The sequence below is a fragment of the Lissotriton vulgaris genome, chromosome 6 (genome assembly GCF_964263255.1).
Source record: "Lissotriton vulgaris chromosome 6, aLisVul1.2, whole genome shotgun sequence".
Taxonomy (NCBI): Eukaryota; Metazoa; Chordata; class Amphibia; order Caudata; family Salamandridae; genus Lissotriton; species Lissotriton vulgaris.
This window is the reverse complement of record NC_141694.1, coordinates 813,051,760-813,075,145: the sequence shown is the minus strand read 5'-3', so window position 1 is coordinate 813,075,145 and position 23,386 is coordinate 813,051,760. Positions and strand designations below refer to the sequence as shown.

Sequence of the window (23,386 nt, the reverse complement as noted above, 5' to 3'; positions counted from 1 at the left end):
TTGAGCTTCAGATTGAGGAAGGTGCTCTTTGCGGAGTTCTTGATGTGATTGGTCATGGATAGTTTGGGGTCAAGGGTGATTCCCAATGATTTGACCGAGGATGCCAGTGTGAGATTTCGGTTGAGGTCCTTGTTTGAGATGAGTAAGATGAGTAGGATTTCGGTTTTCCCTGATTGAGTTTGAGGTGGTTCTTTGATAGCCATTCTTGGACTTCTCTGAGAGTGTTGTTGAGTCTTAGGATGTTGTTAAAGGAGGAGGTTTCAAGTAGATTTGAGTATCATCTGCATATAGATGAAAAGGGATGTTTGCTTTTTTCAGCATGGAGGTGAGGGGTTCCATGTATATGTTGAACAGTTGAGGGGAGGGAATGGATCCTTGAGGGACACCTCTGTTCACGGGGAGGAGGTCAGAAGCAAATGATTTGATTTTTACTCTTTGTGAGCGATTTTGGAAAAAGGAGGAGAACCATTGCAGGACCACTTCGTCTGCACCGACCCTCTCTTTGAGAGCTTTGATGAGAAGACTATGGTCTACAGTGTCAAAGGCTGCTGACAAGTCTAGGAGGATGAGTAGACCGCAGTGGTCTGAGTCTAGAGAGCAGAGGATGTCGTCCATGATGTGTAGGATTGCAGTTTCGGTGCTGTAGCCTTTTCAAAAGCCTGATTGGTGATGGTCTAACAAATTAATGTTGTCAATATGTTTGTTCAGTTGATGGAGAACGTATTTTTCTAGGCTTTTTGCTAAGAAGGGGAGATTGGAGACAGGTCTGAAGTTGTTCAGGTCCTCCAGAGACGATCTGCTGTTCTGAGCGGTCTTCTTTCCTCATTAATGTCCTTGTTGAACCAGAATCTGGAGGGGGTGTTTCTGGGTTTTTTCAGTTTCAAGGGGGCTAGTTCGTCTAGGATGGAGGTCAAGGTAGCGTTGTAGTGAGATGTGGATTTTTCAGTGGAGAGGTCTTCCGGGGAGATGGGTAGGAAGGAGGATATTTTCTCTTCTAACTCCTCTGTGTTGATCTGCGATATGTTTCTCGACCATGTGGGTGGATCAGAACTAGAGGGGCGAGTTATGATCTGTTGATGGAGGTGGAATAGGATAAGGTGATGATCTGACCAGTCGACCGGAAGGATGTGATCTATAGAGATTGCGTCACGTTGGGCGATGATGGCATCCAGGATTGCTCCTTTGTTATGGGTTTCTTTTGAGCAGTGCTGGTAGAGGTTGTTGGTATGGAGCACCTCATTTAGGTTTTGTACTGAAACACTGTTCTTATAATTCCAGTGGAGGTTAAGGTCACCTAGAATGATGTTGTTGGTATCCCGGAGGGAGCAGTGAGAAATTAGGTCGGATAGGTGTTCCGTGAACGTGACGGTGTTGCCTGGGGGGCGGTAATGGAGGTGGCAGTGCACTAGCTTGTTGTTGGAGGTTTTGATGTTGGCGGTTAGGCATTAGAGGGAGTTGTAACTTGTGTTATCAGTTTCGGACACTAATAGGTTATTGTTGTGGATAATTGCCACGCCTCCGCCTTTTTGGTCTATTCTGTTTTTGTTGATGATAGAGAAGCCCGGAGGAGCAAGCCTATCCAGGATTGGAGGAGAGGAGTCATTGAGCCAGGTCTCGGTGATGAAAGCTATGTCGACATCTTGATTGAGAATGGCTTCTGCCAGCTCTGTAGCGTTTTTCCTGGCGGACCTGCAGTTTATGAGCATGCAGTTGGTGCTGTGGGACTTTTTTTTTTTTGGTTCTGTGGGGATGATGATGAGGGAGGCTGAAGGTCTGGGAGTTTTTGGGAAGAGTGTTTGCTTCTGATCCCAGCGATTACCTGGATTGCAGATTGCGGGTCGCTGGTTCGGGGGTGAGGTAAGTGGAGGCCAGCTCGAGTGCTTTCTCCTGGGACATGGCCTCCATAGCCCTCTTTGGTCTCTGGGCCTGGGCAGCGGAGGATGAGTTGGCTGGTTGGGGGGGCAGGCGGTTGAGCGGCCTAAGATGGGAGTGAGGGGAGGAAGTGGGGCTGGGGTTAGAGATATGGGGGTGAGTTGGCTGGTTGTGGGGCAGGCGGTTGAGCGGCCTAAGGTGGGAGTGAGGGGAGGAAGTGGGGCTGGGATTGGAGATATGGGGCGGGTCGAGAGTATGGATAGGATAAGATTCATGCCCTGTATTAAGGTGGTGAGTTGGCTTTCGATGCGTGTGAGGCGGTAGTTTGACTCTTTTTGAAGGGGAGTGGGCTGCCCCTGGGTGTGACCTCTTCAGCGGGGGGAGCGTTGTCAGAGTTGTGTTGACTGTTATTGTTAGTTAATGTGGTGGTTTGGTTTATGGGGGGTGATGTAAGCTGAGAGTGGTCGTGGTGGGGTAGTTTATTTCTCTTGCTAGGGGGAGGGTGACTGGGAAAGGGAGACTCAGGATGTGCATAGTGGTCGTTCGGAACTGAATGAGTGGGGGTCCTCGGAGTGGGATGTTGTTGGAGGAATGGTAGAACAAGTGAGGGGGCCGTGTCGTTGGGTGATTGCAGAGGGGCAGGGGCTCGGCGGTGGTTGAGGTAATGGAAGGCGGACTAGAACGAGTGTTCCGTGTGGGGGGTTGGCTTTCCCGGTGTGCGGGAAGCGGTGGGTCGGGGGCAGTGTTTAAGTGCTGTTGGTAAGTAGAGAGGGGAAGAGGAGGTCGAAAACCTCAAGGTTGGCATTGTTGGCTTGGATCAGGACTGTGCCGTTAGAGTAGATGGTCGCTGAGGTGGTCCAACGGAGCGTCAGGAGGGCGGGGGGGGGCGAGGGGGGGGGTTGTAGAATGTGAGTTTGCAGCTATGTGTCGTCTTGGTCGTTTTGGTGATGTGGCATCTTTCACTCAGACATTGCTTAAAAAATAAAAATATAATATGTCATTAGACCTAATCAAAAACAGAACTGAAAGAAAAGTCTATTGGATGTGAGGTGTGTCCTTAAAATCCATAATAGTAGTAATAAGAATAATTCCTATTTGTAAAGCACAAACGTTTCACCACCCCTTAAGGGTTATAAGGCGCTGTAGGCCATCAGGGAGATTAAGTGAGCTATTGCCTAGAGTCACATGATGCTGAGCTGAGGCCGGGGAGGGAACCGTGAGCCCTGTGCTCCGGAGTTAGCAGCTCTGCCCGCCGCGCCACACCTCTTCCTAATAAAGATCATAAAATGCAGGGTGTCCAGGCCCTTTGAAAGTCACTACCTTCAGTACTAGTATTAGTCAGATAATTTAGCCCGACTTTCCATGTCAGAATGATGAAGCCGAATACAGCAGCAATTATATGATTAGATGTATCCCACTTAAAAACGTAGTTCACTGTCTGATAATTCCTTATGGCCATATTCCTATGTAATGAAACAGTCTATTTTAACTGATGTTTACAAACAAGTGGGCAAAACAACACAAAGTCTATTTGTTTAATCCGTTCAGTTGGCCATTTGGAGGTAAAGGTAGCCAGGGGCCGAATGCCCATTCTAAACTGTATGTGCAGACGTTTAGCCACACATAAAAACCAAAAAGATGGACAGAATGCTGAACATTATCAAACATTCACCCCCATTACAAAGATCTGCGCCTAAATCCAGCGTTTTTTTAATCGCCATGTTACTGGGTACTTATAAAGCGCACGGCTACTCCCTGGAGTGTCCGGCGCTGGGGGAACAAAAAGAACCAGTAGCAGAGCAGTACAACCCAGGGCAGTTGACTTATTGTGAGAAAAGCCACGTTTTTAATCCCCGTCTGAAACTGATAAGGTCCTGGACTTGACGAAGGGCTAGTGGCAAGTTGTTCCAGAGCCGAGAGGCTACCACCTGAAAAGAGCGCCTGCAGCGTGTGAACCTGGGAGTCCGCGAAAGCAGCTGGTTCGAGGATCTACGGTTTCTGGATGGAACATAGTGTTGACATCTATTTCTCAAATATAAAGCCCCCATATTATGAAAGGCCTTATAAGCCAGCACCAGGGCTTTGAAGTTTGTCCTTTTCCGTACCGAAAGCCAGTGCAAAGACCTCAGAAGGGGGGGTTATGTGTATCCTGATTTCCACCATGAGTATGGCTCTAGCCGCTGCATTTTGCACTACTTGTTGATGGTTAAGAAGATAATCGGGAAGACCAATGCTAAGAACATTCACATAATCAAGTCGGCACAGAATCAGAGCCTGGACCACTGTTTTCCTGTTGGAAACTGGGAGCAATGAGAGGAAATGTCTCAACATTTTCAGTAGGCCAAAATATGTGCCTGACACCGCCTAGACCTGGGACTTCATGTCTGTGTCCATTTTCACCCCGAGATTCTTGACAGTTGGGGCTATATTTACAGGGGGAGACATATTATGTGGTCACCATTCGCGCCACTCTTTCCCCGGAGTATGACCAAAAAAGATGATTTCTGATTTTTCAGAATTGCACAGTAGTTGATTCTGTTTAAATCACTCAAATACTGCTGACAGGCAGGAGTTTCTTATTTCCGTTCATGGCCTCGTTCTTGCTGCACGTGAACAATTGTGTGTCATCTGCGTAAGATATCACATTAGCGCCAAAATGTTCTGCTAAAAGTGCTAAGGGGGCCATGAACACATTAAAAAGGGTAGGACTCAAGATAGAGCCCTTTGGTACACCTATATTGAGTGGCAAAATGGGGGCCGCAAAAGGAGGAGACCAAACTGTTTGCCTGCGATTATCCAGGTAGGAGATGAACCACTGGAGGACCGTGCCCCCTATGCCACATTCCTGGAGTCTGTCCAACAGGAGGGCATGGGGCATGGTATCGAAAGCAGCGGAGAGAAACAACAGTATTAAAACGGCCCTGCCTCCGCCATCAAGTGTGGTTCTAATAGATTCTGAGATTTCCAGCAGGGCTGTTTCAGTACTGAAATTGGCATGGAACCCTAATTGGTTGGGATGTAATACACGATTAGTCTCGACAAAGTCCGAGACAACCTGGTTAACATATTTTTCCAAGACCTTTGAGAAGAAAGGCCATTGCGCTGAGGAACCTATGGCACATTGTTGCCGTCTCCATTGAAGAACACGCCCGGCCTTCGCTGAAAATACACCTCTCTGTCCGTGGAGGCAGCGCCATTGGCCCAGCAAAATCCCAGTTGGGGAATTATAACATGAAGTTCTGCTACATCGAAGTGTCCCATACCACGAATTGGACCATCGGCAGATGGTATGCGTCCTTTTCTATTCTCCCCTTCCACCGAATTTGCCATATGAGACTATTCTTAGTTCGCCTTTCCTAATTCCTTCCCCAGAAACGTGCCTTGACCATACCAGGAAATTAGCGCCTCATGGGCTCGCAACTCTTTTCCGACACCATCCTCGCAACCGGCCCAACCGTCCGTCATTTTGGTGTATACCAGGCCATCCTTATTTCCTTAGTCCTGATGATGATCTCTTTTATCTAATGAGCTTGGGATCGAAACGTCGACAATATAAAATAGTACCACAAGGTCTAATATGTATAATTATTGTGGCGACTATTTGGTTTAGCTTGTCACATTATATTATTAGCACAAGCTACCACAGCTCCAGTTTTTGCCTGTAATTTGTTTGTTTTGTTATTTTTGTTCCAATTTCTGTTCCTTTTCCTCTGTACCGGGTGCAGGATTGCGTCCCGCTTTATTATTGTTTGCATATTATATGTCACCCCTAAATACATTGACACATTAACATTCCATGCTTGGCTGGACATAGGACTTATATAGCACCCATCTTGGTCTATGTCATCATTTGTCTTTATATCCTCTTGCTAAGGATCATTGTTTGTTTAAATAAGTGGAGAAGAAAGTCAGCAGCTAAATTGGTCTATAGTTGCTAGCTACTGAAGGGTTGGCTGAAGGTTTTTTTTTAGAAGCATGAGGATTTTCCCATGCTTCCAACTGTCCGGCATCAACCCTTCTGACATAGAGCGGTTCAAGACCCTGTTGACCGCCAGATTAATCACCTCTACAATGGATGCCAGTATTTTTGCAGGACAGGGGTCTGAAGGGGAACCAGATTTTAGAGTTTTCATTATCTTCAATGAGCCCTCCAGCGTAAAGGGGGAAAAGTGTACTAGTGTTCCTCCACCGTTAGATAAAGCAGGAGCAAACTTACCAATTGTGGTAATCTTCCTATAGAAATACTGTGCAATGAGGATTGTCCACTAGTTGGTAGGATAAAGAGACTAGTGGTGGCACAAAGGGAGGAGAAGTCCTTAACAATTTAAAACAGTTCCTTACTTCTGTTCCCAGCTTTCTCAATTTTTAGTGATCGAACAATTTTTTTCAGTTGGACTTTGGCGTAGTGTGCTTTTAATGCCACTTTATAAGCCAATTTATCCTCATGATTAAAATTCTTCCTCCAGACTCTCTCTAGACGTTTGCATGTACTCCATCTTTTCCTAAGAGTCTCCGTGAACCATGGGGCTGAGGCTCTGCCACCATTAGCTACACAGGACTTGAGAGGGGCAAGCTTGTTCACACGAGATTCAAGCCAGTTGTCTAGTGACAACTGGCTTTCCAGTTTGGACCTAGCCTTATGCAAATCATTCTTGACTCTGCTCCCCATGGAAACAGTCCAGCCCGAACTGCCAGGCCAGGTCCTCCCTGGGCTGGAAACAAGCATCCTAGGACCGGTTTTGGGGTATCCCTCCTCATCAGCCTGGCTAGCTTGAATCCAATGGCATAGTGAGCATATGACCCACGTCTGGGCATACCCTTCCCACTTAGGGCAACTATAGCAACATAAAAAGTTGATGGATGAAATGGTGAACATTGTCAAACATTCACCCCAAGTACAGAGATCTGGGCCTAAATTCATTAGTGTTTGATGTTTCTTTGACCCCACCCCACAGACCCCCGCCCCCCGAAGTATCATTATCTCCAAATCCATAACGTGCTGCCAGTTAGTTTTGAGCTCTATATACCTCAGTGGAATGCGAGGCAAGACGTGGTTCCAACCTTTTGGCAATGACCATTTCAGTAGCCTTTGTTTGAATATAAATATTGTTCTCCACATGTTTCAACCATAAACCATTAGCAGCCAACCAGATGGCAACATAATATAAATCATAAGCCCTATGAAATCTCACTCCCTCCAAATAGAGGGGCATGATTAAAACGTCTAGGGAGGTTCTACAGTATAAACTTCGTTTTGCTGCGTCTTTTGAAAGTCCTTAGTTACATCAAAACTCAGAAAATGTGTTTAGGAGATTTGAAGCCTCATCAGGGATTTTAAGAGTTTCATGACCAAATAGGAAAGTGTTAACTCTCACATGCCAGAACAAGGGCACCATGTACACAATTATGAAGAAAATCAACAACTTCATTTACAAAGAAAATCATGTTGGGTCTTAAACACAGCTTTGAAATAGATCTTGATTATCGTTTAAATTAATTCAGGTTTTGGTGCCCATCTTACATCTGCAAAGTTATTTCTGTATAGTGTAATGATTCCATTTAAAAGATCTGCTGACAGGCACATGTTGCGCAGCATTTTCTACTGCGAAAACGAGGTACCATTTCAAATGCTGAGTTTAAGTCAAACCTAACATACAGAGTCTGCTTCCTCAAAATTAATGTGCTGGATAGGTAATCCGCTCTTGCAACAAGGGATGAACTTGGATGATGTTGCCTCACCTATAGGAAGCTGACTTGGGCAGAACAAGCGCTGGTTGCACAGCAAGTCCTCTGACTACTCAGTGGAGCACTCTCTCTCTCTTATTCATAGAGAACATTAAACTGCAGCAACAAATGGATTAATGGGTCCCACGTTTATAATAAAAAAGCAGACTGAAGTTGTGGATCCACTGAATGTGCTTTCAGAACTGGTATGGGGTGGTTCTCCAGGCTGCTCCCCTTAGACGGCCTTTGTGTAGGGTGATGCTCCTCACAGCAGGGAAGTGCGGAGCATAGAGCACCCACAATAAAGGCACAAAGAGGTCGAGTTTTTCTGCATATGGCTGCCCTTCGCCTCACTGAAGTGACCAAGAGAAAGTCAAAAGCTGGCCCAACCTAAGGGGTCCTTTTTACCTTGAACAGCAAAAATTGTAGTCCCACCCTTTACAACACTGTTTACCAAATGGCAATGCTTCAGAAAGACTAAAGACCAACTCTGATTGTGGGACAGGTGCTATTGCAGCAGTTCAAGTTTGAGGAATAAAAACGGGTAGGTCAAAGTCGAGAAGCTAAAGTCAGATACAGGTTGCACAGAGACAAGGCACATAGTTTTTCCGTGTTTGCATGTGTCGGCACATTAGAGACCGATCTATTGATTTGAACAAACTGTTTTTTAAGACCTTATGCCAACTTGTACTGTTATTAGCTTTTCCACCTCATTGAGAGATGTTGCTCAGTTTTGTCCAGACAGGCTTTAGTTTTCATAATGGGCTTGCAGCCAAAGGAAGGGCAGGTTGGTAGCATTGAGAAGATGGGCATTGTGGTCCTCTGTTTTCTAGACCGATATTCTGGATTGAAGCCACTGCCTACAGGATATATTTTTATATAGCTGGACCTTTTAAACATTTTGTAGCTAATTTGAGGATGTGAAATTACAGCAAGAGCTGCAGACTTTGGAACTGGGTACCTGGGTTCGAGTCTTGGTGCCCGCTTAGCATCCCGTGATTCTAAGCAAATCTCTTAATCTCCAGTGGCTAAAACAAACAAGTCCTTGTGTAATTTAACATGTGCTCATGCAAAACTAAGAAGGAAAAAAAAGCCCTTCAATTTCTCTTTAACAAATGTATCTTTTTGTCTTTCAGAATTTGCATATGGTGGTCATCCCTACCCCTTTTCTGGTATCTTCGAAATCTCACCTGGGGATTCTACTGAACTAGGAGATACTTTTAAATTTAAGTGAGTATGGTTGGTTAAAAAGCCTATTTTTAAAATATAATATGCCTCCTATTTTGAATGATTGCAAAATGCAGAAGTTCATTGTTGTAAATTATGCCTTCAATTTTAGTAATACATAACCACTATCTTCTTGACTATATCCATTTCCTCAACCTTGATTCTGTTGATGATCTTGGTCCAATTTGAAATTACTTGTTTCTAGTAATTGTAAGGTTATTGCACCCTGGTTTTAAATTTGTTAATATGCTTCTGTAATGTAGCTTCCATTCCATCTTAGTTGACTGTAGGGGTGTGGAATTTAATATAATATCTACATGTCCATGGGACAGGCTGCTTCAAATATATCCTTGTCCTGAATCTACTTGTCCATGGGAGAGGTTGCATTATAAATCTACTTGTCATGTAAAAAATTAATTTGTCCCTTTGGTGCCACATAGTTCGGAAACAAATTGTGGCGGCAATCTCATTATATAAGACCTCTGATAATAGCCTCTCTGATTATACCAGGGCTAAATCTATAGTAGGGTTGGAATTCTAGCAGTTCCCTTATTTTGCCATTTTTCCGCAGATTTACATACAGGCGCTGGAGGTAGTGTTAAGCAATAGTTCCAGGGTTGGAATGCGCTTTTGAGTCTGTGCAAACCTACTAACTTGCATGTTTTAGGGGTTTTCACCAGCTCTTCCCTAACCTTTCTGCATACTGAGAAAGGTTGGAACTTCACTGCTGACCAGGGCAAAAGTAAAACTTATTTCAGGGTTGGCGAAAAAAGTGGTTGGAGGAAAAGTGAACTTGTAAACGCTGAACAGATTTTTGCATCAGCAAATCTACACATGCATAGTTGCTTGTGCTAAAATGCAGTTCATAAATACTTTGTAGGAGTATAGTTTCCTGGATTACTTCTGTAAATTATTGTGGACTCACAAAAGCCTTAAATCTGCACTAGTGTAAAGATGTATACCACGGGTGCAATTTTGTGACTTCATTTAAGAATTCGGCCCCTAACTAGGCCTTGAATTAACCAATTCCTTTTGTTCTTGTTCCAATTCTGTCTGTGTCTATCTCTATCCTGTCTACACTACAAGCGACCACATTCTATTCTTTCACAAGCAGCATATCTGCTCACAAAGTAGTTGTGTTCAGTGGCAAGGACTACTGTGGCAATGCTTGCTTTTGTTGTGGTTTTCCAAAACATACAAGCATGGCTGTGAGAACAATACATTTATTATCCAAGTATTATAGGTAGTCCTGTGAGGGCAAATTACAGTGGTATACACATTTCCAAAAAGCAAAATTCTTAGATTGTCATGGCACTGTATGTGTATTGAGAAAGTTTAATATCAGTTTCATCATCCCTAGAGAGTCCATAACACCCCATCTAACTCCCCCATATTTTGCGGAACTTACGAGGCAAACATTTTTGCTTTTTGCTAACGTTTGTTATACTGGTGATGGCCTGGCAGCACCCACAACAATAAGGTTTTACAAAAACCATGTCAAAACAAGACCTGTATTGACAAACCAAAAGGCTGACCACCAATATCAGACCTATTGGCTTCTCCAGTGGTTGTTTATTTTCATGTTTCCCATACTCTTCTTGAACTGGTTGCACTGATTTTCCTAGACGATGCTTCAAAGAAAAGGTACCTACACTTTCAGAGAGGTTTAGCTAAACATTTTTTTGTGAACATTTTATTTTGAAAGCTAAAACTCATGAATGTTACTTTCAAGCTTCTGCAACTATTTGCATCTAATCAATACGTAGCTTCATATTACATTTTGAAAGCATGCATACACATTTTCATACTGGTACCAATTTGCATTAATAAACCATAAATATAAGTTCAAATAAAATTAACATATGGACAAATTATTACCTTGATTGCAGACAATGTCCTTCCTGTAAACTGGCAGCCAAAGGGCTGTGCTGCAGGGCGTTGCGCTTGCTTGTCCCAAAGATAACATTTAAATGAAAACTTGTTGCCCTTGACCCCAAACAAAATGATACCACTGTTTGAAGAATACTTTTTGGAGTAAGGGATTGTGTCTAACAGTACATATGCCATTGAAGCACACAGGCAAATTGTTCGCATGAAATGGGGCTTGGGAAAGGCAGTGAGTATCTGGAAGGACACTGCAAGGATATGGTAAATACGTTGAACTTGTAGTCTTAAGTGTTTGCCAAAATTATTCAGTACCACTAGTCTTAATAATGTCTTGTTCTTTTTGTATATCCTAATTTTGTCATTTCTGAAGACACAGGTAAAATACAAATTTCTATAGGACAATGGATAGGATTAACCATCCTTCCTAGAGCCAAAAAACACTGTTAATACACGTGCACCTGCTTTAGCCCCTTGGAACCGTTTTATGACTGAGTTGCTGAATCTGTCCACTGCCAACTCTATAGTCTACAGCCAAGGCGAGCAGCAGAGCTCCCCTCTTCTTTTTGTAGACTATTTTCTTCTCTCAAGGTGTAGAGTATTCTGCCCTTGGTTAGAGAGCTACAAAGTTTTTTGTCCAAAGAGCCCACCTGAATCAATGAAATATTAGTCCCCTCTCAGGCATACATTAAACAAGCTAGAGGCACTGAATGTATCTTGTTGCGATCTCATGTTGCTGTGCAGCTCGAAGGATGCTTGGCCACTGAGTTCCCTCCCCTGGAGAAAACACCAAATTTCAAACACTCTTTCTGTAGAAAGTTAGCACAGGAATAGACTGAAGAGGCACTTACGCACGAAATGCAGACCAGAAAGATAAGTGACACAGGGAAAAGAAGAAATGTGCAGCCCTACAATGCCTTGATCCCAGGCACAAGACTTGAGACAACATGACTGAATTGGGAACTCTGCCTGCTATTTTGAGAACACGGAGCAACCTACGGAATATAGCACACCACTGAATGAAATTAAGTACATTGAAGCTACCCTGGCAAGTGAGGTGGATACCTTCAGCGTAATTCTGGATTTGATGCAAAAAGGGCTGGACTCTATTGCAAGTAGAGTTGGAGAAATGGAAGAAGAGTTGGTTAAAAGAATCTGTGCGTACATTCGAAGAAGTTTATATGTTCACTAAGGAATTTGGGGTCAGATGTATGATGCGTCTGAATGGAGAATCGTAATTTGCAAGATTTATTGAATCAAAAATTAGAAATCCCTGTGTGGTTTGTGGGATAGTGCTGGGTAAACATTTACCAAATCTGTTTGATTCACATTCGCTATTTACTAAATCGCATTTTGCGATTCAGTACATTGTGTATTGAATTGCAATTACCAAGTCGCTTTTTGGCATTGAATAATGACATCAATAACTGGAAGTAGTACACCACATACTCAGTAAATGACTGGAGATCACTCAAGAGGCAATATCTTCCATATTTTGAGGCGTCCACCCTTGGAAAGCATCAAAATGCATGAACAAGAGCATGGTAAAGATCCAGGAGGCAGGAAAACAAAACTGAAATTAACTGAAAAGGAATTGGACATTCCTAGAAGATTTTTTGCATGTTATGGTGATTTATTTGGAAAACGAGCACTTTGTGATAGATTCCCAAAAAATGAAAAACGTAGGTCTCCCTACAGGAGAGGATTAATTCTGATGCGGTCTGACACAGAACATTTGATGAAATCCGGAATAGATTATATGATCTGTGATCAAGGACCAAGGAGAAGGTGGTGACCTGGCTAATTGAGGCCTGTGCAACAAGAGGACTGCCCTCTAAACCGCCACGACCCCTCTTGAGGAGTTGATTGAGTCCACAATGGAACCTGAAAGTGTCTGGCTGCAGCAAAATAGGCACATCTACTGTAACGGAATGATCTGAAGGTACGTCCTGTAGTTCGCAGTTCTCTTTTCCTAACACATAGTGCATAAAAGACATGTTTGGACATGTGAAATTGTTTAGCAATAAATATATCTAATGAAAGTATAAGGTATAATGCATCGACTCGATTACAAATGTTCAGTTTTTTTTCATAAGGCATTATGGGAGCTGTAGTTCAACATACCATGAGAAATCTTATAAAACTTCAGAAGTAAAGCCCATGGTTTTATTGTGCCCTTGGGCTGAACTTAGAAAAAGTAATAAAAAAAATCTTAGGATTCTTTTTTTGGGAACTAATAATAAATATCCCTCTTGAGCTAAAATTATGAATCACCCCTTGTCCTGAACATTTTAGAGCCAGTGTAAGCTGATCCAAGACAGATAGGTGAAAGTGAAGAGCCTGAAATGGCTTCAGTAAAAAAAGTACATGTTAGTTTAATTTTGGCTTCTCTTAACTTAGAAGATATCTGCCATAAATCCTGGGATACTGGTCCAGGCTGCATAGTTTTGACACTATCTTCTCGAGAGACCAATACAGTTGGAGAAGGCGTTTTCACCTCCGTGCCAGAAGTTCCCTATCTCAAGGGTCCCTGCATATCATGCCAGCTTTGTATAAGTCAGATTAAAATTAGCCTATGCACGCTGGTTTTGGTTTCATGTCAGTTTGTTTGGGTGACTCCATAGGCTTCAGAATGCAGCTGCAAGAGCTGCATTTATCTCTCACTATGTCAGTACTTTTTCCTGCCACTAGATAGGTTAATTATAAAAAGAAATCCTCAGTCTAGTTCATCACAGGCTCTATTGGGAAACTTGGCCGTTTTTGCAAAGGAAAAACAGACGAAATGGGTGTTTTTTGCCAAATAGAACATTATGGTCCACCTGAGATTTGGTTACAGTTCCATATTGGTCCCTAACTCCGATCAATGACCTCTCCTTAGTTTCTGTGGTTGTGGAACTCATTGCACCCTGATGATCTAAGAGGCAAACGCAGTCTGCTCACCTTGCATCATATATTGAACACTGACTAGATCCACGTTTTCAGACAAATACTTTTTCCATGAGTTATAGGTGACCTTTGAGTGACAGTCATTCTCAGCAAATATAAATGCTTGCATGAGGACTAGGCTGTAGAATGTATATTCTTAATGAGGCTCCATCAACAAGTATCTTGCTTCCGTTATTTCCTTTTGCACAGTGAGCCAGGAAAAATAACTAAAAGGTGGGAGCCAAGCCATTATGAAATACTAAAGAAGTGTAACAATTGGGGCATTACTGCAAGTTTGGAAGTGTTCTCACTGTGAAGTTATGGTACCTAAAATTTAATTTAATTGGGCCTCGTGGAATTTGGAAATCATGTGTAAAGCTGACATTGTGAACGTTTTCAATGTGAGCTAACTGTAGCTTTATGGAATACTTCAAAGTGAATGCAAGAGAATTACTGTTGCAAACCTGGGCTACAGCCTAAGACACCGTGAGAGCCCCTGATGGAGAAAGCCCTTAAGCCAGCTGCTGGTACACCATTGGAAGTGAATGCAAAAAAGCTATTGACCTCTGAGAGCAACAACATTCCCATGCCTTATTATGGTTCTGGTGACGAGACAAAAGTGAGAGAATAGAGACCAGCAGTGGAGAGACTGAATAAGGTACTGCCACAAGGTCTGTCCCCTCCTTTTTTTTAAACATTTTTTTTTGCATAAATCTTTGTACAAGTGAACTAGTGGATTTGGGTTATCAGTGACCAAATCATAACGGAGATAAGGTAAAAGAGCCAAATATTCAGATTTGAAAGCAAATTTTATTTGTCAGTTTGCATATATCCCGCAGAACCCTGAACACCAGAGTCATTTGCCAAAGCATAGTTAATACATCCAAGACCGCAACCGACTTGTTTTGTACTCTTTTACCCACCCCCACGAACAACAACCCCATGTACAGGAGCATAAAATAATACACCCCATCCCCAACTCCCCCCTCCCACCCCCCAAAAGATCGCACTAGTCCATACCGCCTTGTCCATAGCAATGCAAGGAAAGTGCTCAGTAGATCCTGATTCTGACCTGCCACCCCCCTTCCCCCTGCCCTACCCTATCTTCCCATATGGAAACCTCGACTTAAACCGGCAGCAAGGGCTCTTCCATCGCCGGGGGTTCCAGCCAGAGGCCCCTATACTCCGCCCATCGGTTCCACATTTTATAGTGTATGCGAGGGCACCCCCTGGCCACAAAGATGGGCTGCTCCAGGCCCATGTAAAAGTCCATGCCATTTTTCCAGGTTGCCACCGATGGAGCCCTCGCTGCCACTGATGGAGCCCTCGCTGCCTTCCAGGCCTTAGCAATGTCTTGCTTTGCCAGAGAGACCCAGAAGCAAAAGGTGTCGTTTGTAGACCTTGCCCCCAACCCCCTCCATGACATGCAACTGTGCCAGCTGCGGTGTGCGGGTGAGCTCCCAGCCCAGGACCTCTGGAGACAAGCAAAGACCCCCCCCCTCCAGAAACGATTTAATGAGGTGCACTGCCAAACTGTATGAATAAAAGTACCCTCCGTGTGCTCACAGCACAGGCACACTGGGGAGGCAATCATCCCCACCCGCCACAATCGCGTCCTAGTAAAGTAGACCCTGTGAAGGTATTTGAATTGGACTAGGCGAAGCCGCATCGAGATGGCCGCCCCCGCGGGGCTGCCAGGTCCTCTGCCCAGTCCTCTTCTTCCAACCCGCCTACATCTGCCTCCCAGTCCCCACGTAGTTTTTGAAGTATGTATGTATGAACAAAGATTGATAAATACGCGAAATCTTTTTCTCCCCCAAGTCCCCCATGAAGAGTTTAGCTTCGATGGGGCTGAACTCAGGCATGGACTCCAAACCCTGCAGGCTCGGCAATAAAGCATGGCGCAGCTGTAGGTAACAATAAAATTGTGTTTGGCGCATATGAAACTCCTCCTGGAGATCCCAAAAGGTTTTAAGTGTTGTATTGTTCAATACATCGCCCAAGGTGGAGATACCAATGGCGTCCCATCCCCGGAACCCCGGAAAGGCCGCCAACTGGGGCAGCCTCCTGTTATTCCACAGGGGAGTCTCCCGGGTCAAGATGCCCCACCAGCCCATGTGCCGCAGCGCCTGCCTCCAAATCATTAACACCACTCGTGTGGCTGGCGGCAGCACATTCCGCAGCCTCGCCGAATACAAGATTGTGTACAGCTTGTGTTGGCCCATAAGGCAGCGCTCCAGCGCGTACGCTGGGTCCCCTCTATCCCCGTTCCACCACTCGTTAAGGACCAGGAGGTGCGAGGCTTGATAGTATGAGAGGAGATCAGGGGATGCCAAACCCCCACAATAAGTAGAAAGGAAGCATGTACGTATTGCCACTCGCACCCCCCCTCCCCCTTCGAAACTGCCCCAGCACAGAGTTCACCTGACCGAACCATTTAGGCAGAATTGGGTACGGGTTTTTCTGCAACTGGTAGAGGAGTCGAGGAACGCTACCATTTTAAAAATCGCCAATCTACCAAACAGCGTCGGGGGCATACGAGACCAGGATCGAATGCCGGCCCGAACCCGCTCCCACACAGGTGCCACATTTCGCTCCCATGCCTCTGTCGGTACCTCCGAAAGCACCACCCCCAGATATTTCAACCCACCTGCAGCCGACTGAACTGCGGTCGCCCATGCGCCCACCCTCGTCTGTCTGCCCAGGACCCACAATGTAGATTTGCGGTGGTTCATATAAAGACCTGACGTCTCCCCAAAGATCTGCATTAAATGCAGAAGCCGTGGTCCTATTCTGTCCACCGGCGTCAAGAAGAGGAGAACGTCGTCCGCATACAACGCTATTCTATCCGAGAGACCCGTGGCCCACTCAAACCCCCGCACCTGTGAATCTATGCGCACCCAGATCAAATATCCAGATTTGTGTGGGTAATTATTTATCTCCACACCTTTTCGTCAGAATGGATCTCTTAGCATAAATAAGCAAGGATATAGTAGCTTGTTGGTTTTGGTACCACTTGATAACCAGGAAGGAATCAGAACTGTCCTTATTCCCCAAAGGCATTAGTATTAAATGAAAACCCTAGCAGTGTAGTGTGTTATTCAAATAAAATGCATTTGATGAGTTGTCAGCTCAAGTACAGGGGAAGCAAAAAAGATCAAGAAACTACATATGCAGCTGAGAGAGGTGTACCATTACAACTTTAGCCATGGAGGCAATTGAAAGGTTTGATTCCCAACCTCCTCCTCCAGTGTGCCCAATCTAAGGCTATCTATAAACCTTCACAGTTCACTGCCCACAAAGCCCTGTATACATCCACATCAAACCAGCACAAAAAAGAAAATTGAAAGCTAAGGCCCCCTATGTTCCTCTTATAAGTTGCTAATTAAGCCCAACTTATTGAGGTAATTAAAAAAACAAATTATGTAGGCCACTGATACAAAGATGAGGGGAAATCAGTTCCCTTTAGTTGATATACCAAAAATCATACTGTATTAATCTGGGTGTTCAGAGAAACTGAAACTTAGTCTAACTAAGAAACAATGTGTGTGGGACTATCTTCAGGCTTGTGGACCATATGAAATTGAGAAATTCGAGCCGTGGTCTTCCTGGGAGTCGAGAGCCCCGTGTGAGTTGCCACCAGAGGGGGGAGACTACAAATCCCAGTTTACCACTCACCCGGAGGCACGATTGCTGAGTGACTGCAAGGAGGCTGGGCAGCCCTCCAATGAGAACTTATAGTGTAGCCGGCTTCCCCACTGTGTGTGATGCACAGACGGACCATGCCTGGGCTAAGCCTAGGCCCATACATGCCCGTCAGAGACTGCAAGAGGCTGGTGGGGGCCAACCCCCTTGGCTCATGATTTGAGGTACATGCATCCTGCTATTAGCTACCTGCCTTATTCCTAATTTAAACTGATGACTCCCGGCCAGTCTACAAAGTTAAACACAATGCGGAGGAAAAAGGATGGTGGAGCCCCAAGCATATCCACCCCTCCAACATCAAACTCAATAGACAAGGATTCCGTGAGCTGTAAGTGTCCTCACCAATGAGATCGGCCCTACAGAAAGAAGATGGTAAATATGACTGCCTCTCTTGTTGAATCTCCTGCTCCCTCAGGCCTGGATTCCCATCTTCCAAGGGCACCAAACTCTTCAATACTGGCATCACCCTTGATTAGAAAAGGGCCCTCAACACCCTCCCCAGCTACAAAATGCCATAAGCTTTCAACCAAGCCTGATTAGTAGGATCACCTGCCCATACTGACGCACCACCACTGCCCCTTATGGCAGCACCTACTTTAGACCATCATTCTAGTCCAGCTGGAGATGGTAGGTTGATAAATTCGCTAATCAAATCAACCGGGCCGGAGTTTGATAGAGGACTGCTTAGATAAATTAAAAGACCTCTTGCAGGCAGAAATGTTGCCAATCATTGCAAGCTGGACGCAATCGTGCGCATGATCCTGGACCCTAAACAGTTAGAGGCATTAGATGTTTTGGCCCCACCACAGCATTTACCTCGAAACTCAACAAGGCGTGGGCCAGGGTTCCATCAGCCATCCTCCCTCTCTAGTGGACATAGCAACTGTTCGACCGAGCCTTGGCCTCCCAAGCTTGGGACAGAATTCTGTGAACACTTCAACAAATGCACAATGTCGAACTGCTAACCCAAGAAGGCAAAATCAAAATGAGCCACCTCAGATTCACAACCTACAGGGACCCAGCCTTGTGTCCAAACAATACTGCAACCAGTAATCAACATCCCTCCAACCTTAAATTAAATTAATTAAATTACCACCCCTGCGAATAGACTAGAGTGAGTCCCAGGATGACCTGTTCAGTAAGACTCTGAACTGGCTGAGTCACTTCTGAAACTTCGCACCCCACAAGACAAATAATATTTTGCAGACAAGAAGGGTGGGCTGGATTGGATCTGGACATGTGGACTGGCAAGGCGACTGTTATTGTTAACCATAAGTCACCATTCCTGGTCAGGCATTTGCGTTCGGGCAAAAGGGAAACCAGCTCGTCACCAGTGACATTTTACCATGGCTATTGGGCTAATTCTACAAGCAGAGTCCCTCCATCCTGTGGAATCACAACTGGGTTCAGCATTGGGTATCCCTAGAAACCACCGCGTCCTCAGTCTACCCTCAGCCCTATCCCCTGGCATACCAGTCCATAACCGCATCTATGTACTGGCAGACATAGATTGACTTGACAAGGCAGGGAGTGGCACCCAGTGCGATACCGACTGTAACAATAGGTGCCCAGCCCTATCCCTCTTTTTAAGCTGATCTCTTGGAATGTCACGGGCTTCAGTCGATGTTGTCCAACTCGGAGTGGTGCGATTTCATGGACTCATATATCTGTTTATTTCAAGAGACTTGGTCCACTACATCGACTAGGGTTTTCCTCTTCCAGCCAGGAGGCGATTTCATCTGGGACAGGCAGACCCTCTGGCATCCCTTTTTGGGTCAATACTACTTTAACCTGTATTGTTAGGTAACTCAATTTAGGCACTCCTGATTTGTTAGGCATTAGCTTAAATTCTTCGAGTAATTCAATTTGTCACATTTGCAATATCTATTGTAGGCCCAAAGGAAATAAACCAGAGTGCAGCATTTTTGGTGTGTTATCTACACACATAGCTGCACTCTCTGTTGAGGTTGGTAATATCTTAGGTGGTGACCTTAATTGCCGGTTTAAACCATTAGATGCCCATTTTAGGTTTCATTCTTTGGAGGAAGACCACTCTGCTCTATACCAGAGCTGGCAATCGCACCTGTGAAAATAATGGTCCCCCCTGGCAATCCAATTAAACGCCCTTACTCTAAACCTGAGCCTCAGAGCATATAACAATAGGACAAATTTCGACAAGGAGGGCAGAAACACATTTAATTGACTGCAGAGATTAATTTTTGCTTGATATCCGGTTGTGGTCCAACCTCGTAGTCATGGCTATCTGAAAGAGACACGTTAGTGATAGATTCCTTACCTTAGAATATCCCCAGGCGTCAGACTGGATCCGGAAACTTTTGCGTAGCAATACCCCTGCGCGCCGGTAGGCGTCGTCTGCGGCTCCGCGTCCGTCGTCGGCGTCGTGAGCGCCGGGATGACGTCGTCGGAGTATATAGACGGCGCCCATGCGCGCTGACGTCAGTTCTTCTTTTTTCCGCGCCAGCTAGCGCAGATCCGGAAGAAGCTCTACCCCCAGTCACTTTTTGACTGAAAACTTTTTCGATCCTTTTGATCCTCTATTTAGTCGATCCTAGACTATCGGTGCCAGGGATGCCCGGGTTCAAGCCTTGCTCGAAGTGCGGCCGACTCATGTCGGTCACGGACCCCCATCGCCGGTGCCTGAAGTGCTTAGGCCTCGACCACGACGATCGAACCTGCTCCGACTGCCGGGCCCTGACGTCGAAGGCTAGGCGGGAGCGGTCCCGCAAGCGTCTCGAGCTGAGGCAGTCTGCCCCGCGCCGCTCCAGGTCCCGGTCCCGGTCCCACGGGAGGTCGAGGGATAGGTCGCGAGGTCGGAGTCATCGGCGTTCCGGGAGTGGACACCGATCGTCTGGTTCCAAGTCCTCAGGTAAGAGGCATGAGAGGTCGGAGCGACACCATCGATCCTCCGACCCGCCCCGTCGCTCGCACGATGCGACCGGGGACTCGGGCGACACCGCCCACGCGGCTCCGCGTGAGTCGCAAGCGTCGCCGCCTGCCCCACACCTTCGGGTCCCTGGGCACGGCGCGTCGCAGGAGGAGGTCGAGAGATACCTCATGGCCATGAGGGCCCTCCCTCCTCAGTCGGTTCCCGTGGCGCCTTCGGGCCGATCGGCTCCGTCTGGAGGTCCTTCCGGGTCGGGCGCTTCGGCCCCGACGACGTCGGGTGCTTCGGGCCCGGCGCCGCTGGCGACTTCGGTCCCGGCGCCGCGCGACCTCGCTGGATCCGGCTCCGGATCCGGGACCCCGCCGGTCGACCTTACGACCTCGCCGGCGCCGTCCCTTCAGGTGTCGTCCCCGGCAGCCGATGTGGTTGCCGACCCCAATGCTTCCTACGGTCCTACTCAGGAGTCGGAAGGGCGCCGCTGGGCGCCGATTCCGTCGGCCTTCGGAGAATTCTATCTCCACGAGGAGGCCCTGGCTGTTAATCCTGGTCTCCAGGAGCCAGGTGACGAGGAGCAATGGGAGGGGTCCGAGGACCCTCTGGCACGTGATTGCCAGTCACATCAGGACTGGACATATGAGCTTGGGGAGGCCAGTGGTATTGACACCTCGCCAGACACTGGATTTACGTCGCCCCCGACTGTGGCTTCGGAGGCGGGTTCTGCTTACAGTGTAGTGTTGACGAAGGCAGCTAAGGCCTTAAACCTTCAGCTCCCCGTCGCGGCCGTGAGGACTAATCTCCTCACTGAGGTCCTCAAACAGCAGTCCGGCTCCGCGGAGCCCCTCCTGCCGTTTAACGAGGCCTTGTGTGACGTTCTTCTGGGCACTTGGTCCAAGCCCGCCACAGGCCCCCCTGTGGACAGGAACGTGGCCAGACGCTACCGCCCGGCACCGGGCGACCCTTGCTTTTTGTCCACCCACCCCACCCCCGAGAGTCTGGTCATCCAGGCCTCCAACTCCCAGACCGCATTCCCGTCGGCCCCGCCCGACAGGGAATCCAAGAGATATGAGCAGTTCGGGAAGAAGGTCTTCTCGTCTGTGAGCCTAGGGCTACGGTCAGTGAACACCAACTGTCTCTTGGGCCGCTACACCCACACTCTGTGGGACACGGTTGCGGAGGTGCTGCCACAATGCCCTGAGAAGGTCAGGGCTAAACTCAGCCAAACCCTTGCGGACGGCCGAGATGCGGCACGTTTTTCTATCCGGTGTGGGCTGGATACCACGGACTCACTAGGCAGGGCGATGGCAACGACGGTGGCGGTTCGACGCCACGCCTGGTTGAGGTCCGCCAACTTCTCGGCCGATGTCCAGGCCACCCTCCTGGACATGCCGTTTGATGGCCGTCGCCTCTTCGGCGACAAGGCAGACCATGCGCTGGAGCGTTTCAAGGACTCCAGGGCCACGGCCAAGTCCTTGGGCCTTACGGCCCCACGCCAGCAATCGGGTGCCTTTCGCTCCTTTCGTGGCCACGGAAGGGGCGCCCCACCACGGGCCGCCAGCCACACGCCGCAAAATGTCCAGCAGCGCGGTGGCGGACGTGGGAACCGCCGCGGCGGTGGTCGGGGTCAGCGGCGAGGCCAGTCCACACCTCCCTCAGCAGCCCCCGCCTCAAAACCTTCCTAGTCCGAGTTTTCAGGCCCATGTGACGCCTGTGGGGGGCAGGGTTCGCCATCACCTCTCCCACTGGCATACAGTCACTTCGGACAGGTGGGTGCTGCAAATTGTCCGAAGGGGTTTCTCCCTCCCCTTCGAGTCTTCCCCTCCATCCATGCCACCTCAATGCCACCGTGTGTCGGGGGATCACTTGCGACTTCTGCAAGAGGAAGTTTCGGCCCTCTTGGCCAAGAGGGCCATCGAGCGCGTTCCTGGGCCAGAAGTAGGACGTGGCTGTTACTCCCACTACTTTCTGGTACCCAAGAAGGGCAAAGGGGGCCTACGCCCTATCTTGGATCTGCGGAACGTCAACGGCTTCCTCCGTACGGAGAAGTTCAAGATGCTCACTTTGGCTCAGGTCCTGGCTGCCCTGGACCCAGGAGACTGGATGGTAGCGTTGGACTTGCAGGACGCCTACTTCCACATCCCCGTCCTGCCGGCCCACCGGCGTTACCTGCGGTTCACGGTAGGCCACGAGCACTTTCAGTTTACCGTGCTCCCCTTCGGCCTTACCAGCGCCCCACGGGTGTTCACGAAGGTGATGGCGGTGGTCGCAGCCCATCTGCGCAGGCAAGGGGTTTCAGTCTTCCCCTACCTCGACGACTGGTTGTTGAAGGCGGGCTCGCCCCAGACAGTCGTCAGCCACCTCCAGACTACGGCCGGCCTCCTGCACTTGCTGGGGTTCTCCATCAATGTGCCGAAGTCACACCTGTGCCCCTCTCAGAAGCTCCTCTTCATCGGAGCGGTTCTCGACTCGGCGCAGTTTCGGGTTTACCCACCCGAGCAGCGGGTTCGGGATATTCAGGCTCTGATTCCTGTCTTCGGGCCGTTATCCCGGGTCTCGGTCAGGTTGACGCTGCGGCTTCTGGGACTGATGGCCTCCTGCATCCTTCTGGTGCGTCACGCCAGGTGGCGGATGCGGGCTCTGCAGTGGGACCTGAAGTTTCAGTGGGCCCAGCATCAGGGCAACCTGTCCGATCATGTCCTGATCTCGGAGGGCACTGCGAAGCAACTGCAGTGGTGGCTCACGGACCGCGACTGGGTCAGTGGCAGACCCCTCTCCCTACCCCAGCCGGAGCACGTAGTTGTGACGGACGCGTCACTCCAGGGCTGGGGAGGCCACATGGGGGAGGCGGAGATCAGAGGCCTCTGGTCTCCGGCGGAGTCCCGGCTCCACATCAACCTTCTGGAGCTGCGGGCGATTCGTCTTGCACTGAAAGCATTCCTCCCCTCTGTCAGGGGGAGCGTGGTGCAAGTGTTCACCGACAACACCACCGCCATGTGGTACTGCAACAAACAGGGCGGAGTGGGGTCGTGGACCCTTTGCCAGGAGGCTCTGCGCCTCTGGCAGTGGCTGGAACATCAGGGCGTGACCCTGGTGGTTCAACACCTGGCAGGCTCTCTGAATGCCAGGGCGGACGAACTCAGCCGCCGG

General features: G+C 47.7%; 1 protein-coding gene across 1 annotated transcript in view; it reads left to right on the top strand.

The window, feature by feature from the left end:
• Positions 1-23,386, top strand: part of DESI2 (desumoylating isopeptidase 2) — a 234,368-nt gene that overhangs the window by 86,987 nt on the left and 123,995 nt on the right. Inside the window, exon 3 of the mRNA XM_086926841.1 lies at positions 8,733-8,826. Coding sequence (XP_086782967.1) covers positions 8,733-8,826 — 94 coding nt within the window. The remainder of the gene's footprint in view (positions 1-8,732; positions 8,827-23,386) is intronic.